Consider the following 4,607-nt stretch of genomic DNA (forward strand, 5'->3'; position numbering starts at 1 on the left):
TCCCCGTCTGCAACAGGCTGGAGGATCAGCGCAGACCACGCCCTATCTACTCTGACCACGCCCCTCTCTGCTTTGGCCCCGCCCCCTGTATGTGAGCAGAACGTGCTGAACTGTGTGAAGCTGCGATCTGGAGGTAAAACCCTGTAGAATAATTCCAGACAGCAACAGAACGCATTTTACTGATGTGTTTTCTTAAACGTTTAGTTATTTTGATTTATTATTTACAAGATGTTGTTGTTTTGTCAGACATATCAGGAATCTTTGTGGGTCTTTTTGCATATTTTTAAAGCAACAGTGTGTCCAGTTTTATTCATCAGTCTTCTGGGAATATGACTACACCTGCTGGACCATAAATATACAACAGAAAGGTTAATATTTGGTTAAATTTGTCCATTTCCACCTCAGTTCAGTTCTTCTGGTTTCAGTCTTCTATTTTATCTTCAGCTCCTCTAGACTCTATACCTACCATTAAGCATGGAGGTGGCAGTACTGTCAGTGTTACTGCTTCAGCCATTTTAAAGTAGTTTAGGACAGGTTTCGAGTCATTTCTGAGTCAATTTGGACCATTTTGGACCAATTTTAAGTAATTTTGAACCATTTTTTAGTCATTTTGGATCAATTTTTGGTCATTTCGGACCAATGTTTTTCATTTTGGACACATTTTAAACCATTTTGGACAAGTTTGAGTCATTTTGAACCACTTTTCAGTCATTTTAGACCACTTGTGAGTCATTTTGGGAAAAATTTAAAACCTTTTTTGACCAATTTTCTGTCATTTTGAACCATTTTTGTAGTCATTTTGGGCCATTTGTTTGTCATTTTGGGCAAATTTTAAGTAATTTTGAACAAATTTAAAGTAATTTTGTACCATTTTTTGTCATTTTGGACAAATTATAGTTATTTTGGACAAATTAGAGTCATTATGGGCAAATTTTTAACAATTTTGGAGCAATTTTAAGTAATTTTGGATGTTTTTTGTCGTTTTGGATCATTTTTGAGTTGTTGATTCATCACATCTGAGGATATTAAACATGAACTAAAGTTTACTTTGCCAGTAGAGACCATGTTTATGATGGCAGCCTTCAGTTTATAATGACTCCTAGAACTCTGAAATCATTGAAACACATAAATCTTTGTCACAATAAAAATCAATCATGTATTTTAGTCCTTTCATAGATTTATTAAAGCTCTTCTGGTTTATCTTTGACTCCTCTGGACAGAACTGGTTCAGTTCCAATACATCTGTGGTCTTTCTGACTTGGTTCTTCAGGTTCTTGATGGGTCTAAGTCAGGACTTTGGGGAGACCAGTGTAGAACCTTCATTCCAGCCTGATGGAACCATTTCTTTACCACGTCTGATGTGTGTTTGGGCTCATTGTCTTGTTGAAACATCAAACTGTGTCCAAGATCAACCTTCTGCTGATGGTTTTACGTTCTCCTGAAGAACTTGGAGGTGATGCTCCTTCTACATTATTCCATTTACTTTGTGGAAAGCTCCAGTTCCACAGAGCATGATAGTGCCACCTCCATATCTGATTGTAGGTTTGGTGTTCTTGGAGTTGAAGGCCTCACCTTCAGTTTTTGTTCCATCTGACCACAGAACTTTCCTCCAGAACCTTTCCTTTGTCCATGTGATGAGTGGAGCTTTAAGGTTCTGCTTCTAGAGGAAGAACTTCCTTCTTCATGGATCCTCTAGAACCCTGTGGACACTGACAGCTGTGTTCCAGCAGCTTCTCATTCATTCAGACCTGCTTTCTGATGGTTCCTGGTTGACTCTTGACCATCCTGACCAGGATCATATCGTTGCTGAGCTCCTCAGACTTTCCCACTGCAGTGTTTGAGTCTAATGAGTGGATCTAATGGTTCTATTTAAACTGGATCAGAGTCAGCAGCTGTAGTCGACTGGAATCACTCTGGAGAAGATAAGAGACCATGAAACTAAGGAAAGTAGATTAACACAACTTTATAAATCAAACTGATAATTCAGGTTTCTGTTTGTTCATTTATGATCCAGCAGATTTAGTCGCGTTTCCAGCACCTTTAATAAATCTAATAAAGAACCAAAACACAGGATTGCTGTTGTGACAAAGATTCAGGTTTCAATACTGGTTCATACTGCATGTAGTAGACGTATTAAACTGCATGTATTAGATGTGTTAAACTGCATGTATTACACGTGTTAAACTGCATGTATTAGTATTAGGCGTGTTAAACTGCATGTGTTAGACATGTTAAACTGCATGTGTTAGACATGTTAAACTGCATGTATTAGACATGTTAAACTGCATGTGTTAGACGTGTTAAACTGCATGTATTACACGTGTTAAACTGCATGTGTTGGACATGTTAAACTGCATGTATTAGACGTGTTAAACTGTATGTGTTAGACGTGTTAAACTGCATGTATTAGATGTGTTAAACTGCATGTGTTAGACGTGTTGAACTGCATGTATAAGGCGTGTTAAACTGCATGTGTTAGACATGTTAAACTGTATGTGTTAGACGTGTTAAACTGCATGTATAAGGTGTGTTAAACTGCATGTGAGAGGTGTGTTAAACTGCATGTGTTAGGCGTGTTAAACTGCATGTATTACACGTGTTAAACTGCATGTGTTAGATGTGTTAAACTGCATGTATTAGACACGTTGCATGTATTTGACGTGTTGCATGTATTAGACGTATTAAACTGTATGTATTAGGCATGTTTTTAGACGTGTTCAGTTTCATTCATGTTGTTTATAAAGTAATCAACACCAGGTAGGACAACGGGCTTTGAACACATGAACTATATGACTGATAGATGTGGACAGATTGTGAAATAGTGAATCTGAAATGCATGAGAAGTCACTGATGAAGCACTGATAATACTTTCATTAAACACATGTTGCTGCTGTGCAATAATGAGGTCTACTTCCTGTCTACAGACATCTTCTGCCTGTCAGATCACCTCTACAGACGTCTATTTCCTGTCTACAGACGTCTACTTCCTGTTTACAGATGTCTACTTCCTGTCTACAGGCGTCTACTTCCTGTTAGATCACCTCTACAGACGTCTACTTCCTGTCTACAGACGTCTACTTCCTGTCAACAGATGTCTACTTCCTGTCTACAGATCTCAACTTCCTGTTAGATCACCTCTACAGACGTCTATTTCCTGTCTACAGACAGACGTCTCCTTCCTATCTACAGACGTCTCCCTCCTGTCTACAGACAGATGTCTACTTCCTGTCTACAGATGTCTCTCTCCTGGCTACAGATGTCTACTTCCTGTCCACAGATGTCTATTTCCTGTCTACAGACGTCTATTTCCTGTCTCCAGGTGTCTACTTCCTGTTAGATCACCTCTACAGACGTCTACGTTCTGTCTACAGATGTCTACTTCCTGTCTACAGATCTCAAGTTCCTGTTAGATCACCTCTACAGACATCTACTTCCTGTCTGCAGACGTCTCCTTCCTGTCACCTCACAGTCACCTCTACAGACGTCTACGTTCTGTCTACAGATGTCTACTTCCTGTCTGAAGATCTCAACTTCCTGTTAGATCACCTCTACAGACGTCTATTTCCTGTCTACAGACGTCTCCTTCCTGTCTACAGATGTCTACTTCCTGTCTACAGATGTCTATTTCCTGTCGAGGCCAGGTGAGGCGTGCAGGTGTTGACGGCCTTCTGTCGCCTCACCTTACAGCCTCGTAAACACACCTACAGGATCCTCAGGTAGCTGAACAGCATCAGACTGGTGGTGATGAGCACCGACAGGCAGGAGATCAGGACTCCACTGACATTACTGAGCGTCATCAGAGCAGGACGGTCTGACGATGGAGTGGAAGCTGCAGGTAGACCTTGCTGATGGTGTTTCCACAGAGCTGCAGAGGAGCAGTCAGACTGATCAGAGCCACACCGAGCAGAAAACAGGAAAACCAGGACGCAGAAATAAGTACAGCAGCTTTCTGAGGCGTCATCCTGCTTCTATAGTGCAGAGGATCACAGATGGCCACGTAGCGGTCATAGGACATGACGGTTAAGTTAAAGAACTCCACACCTGTATACATATAGATACAGAAGATCTGCAGGAAGCAGAGAGGAGCAGCAACAGTGTGGAGGTCAGAGAGGATCTGGACCAGGAGGAATGGAAGCAAGCCTGTACTACCATACAGCTCACTGACCAACAGGCTGAGAAGGAACATGTACATGGGCTCTTGGAGGCTCCTGTTCATGCAGATCACCACCATGAGGAACAGGTTGGAGCAGATGACCAGCAGGTAGAAACACATCAGCAGCATGAAGCACAAGTAATTGAGCAGCCCCATGTCGGTGTAGGCACTGAGAGAGAAACAAGCAACCTGTGAGACGTTTATCTTCATCCTGACCTTTAGAACAACCATAACATTCAGTCAGAACATGTTCAGCAGAAGAACCCACGGCTGACTCCAGGTAGAGTCAGCGAGGATCTGAAGGATCTGCTGCTCTTAAAGCTTCAGATGCCTCCTTCATTTACATACAGGAGAGTAATCAGAGTACTACAACTCCCAGCAGGACAGTAATCAGAGTACTTCTACTCCCAGCAGGACAGTAATCAGAGTACTTCTACTCCCAGCAGGACAGTAA

General features: G+C 41.6%; 1 protein-coding gene across 1 annotated transcript; it reads right to left on the reverse strand.

Annotated features, from left to right (window-relative positions):
- Window positions 1-3,611: 3,611 nt before the first annotated feature.
- Window positions 3,612-4,384, reverse strand: LOC111580532 (olfactory receptor 6N1-like). The gene is given in 3 exon segments (XM_023288315.2): window positions 3,612-3,795; window positions 3,797-3,834; window positions 3,836-4,384. Coding segments are annotated over 3 exon segments (771 nt in total).
- Between the last annotated feature and the right edge of the window lie 223 nt (window positions 4,385-4,607).

This window comes from Amphiprion ocellaris, chromosome 7, assembly GCF_022539595.1.
Source record: "Amphiprion ocellaris isolate individual 3 ecotype Okinawa chromosome 7, ASM2253959v1, whole genome shotgun sequence".
Classification (NCBI taxonomy): domain Eukaryota; kingdom Metazoa; phylum Chordata; class Actinopteri; family Pomacentridae; genus Amphiprion; species Amphiprion ocellaris.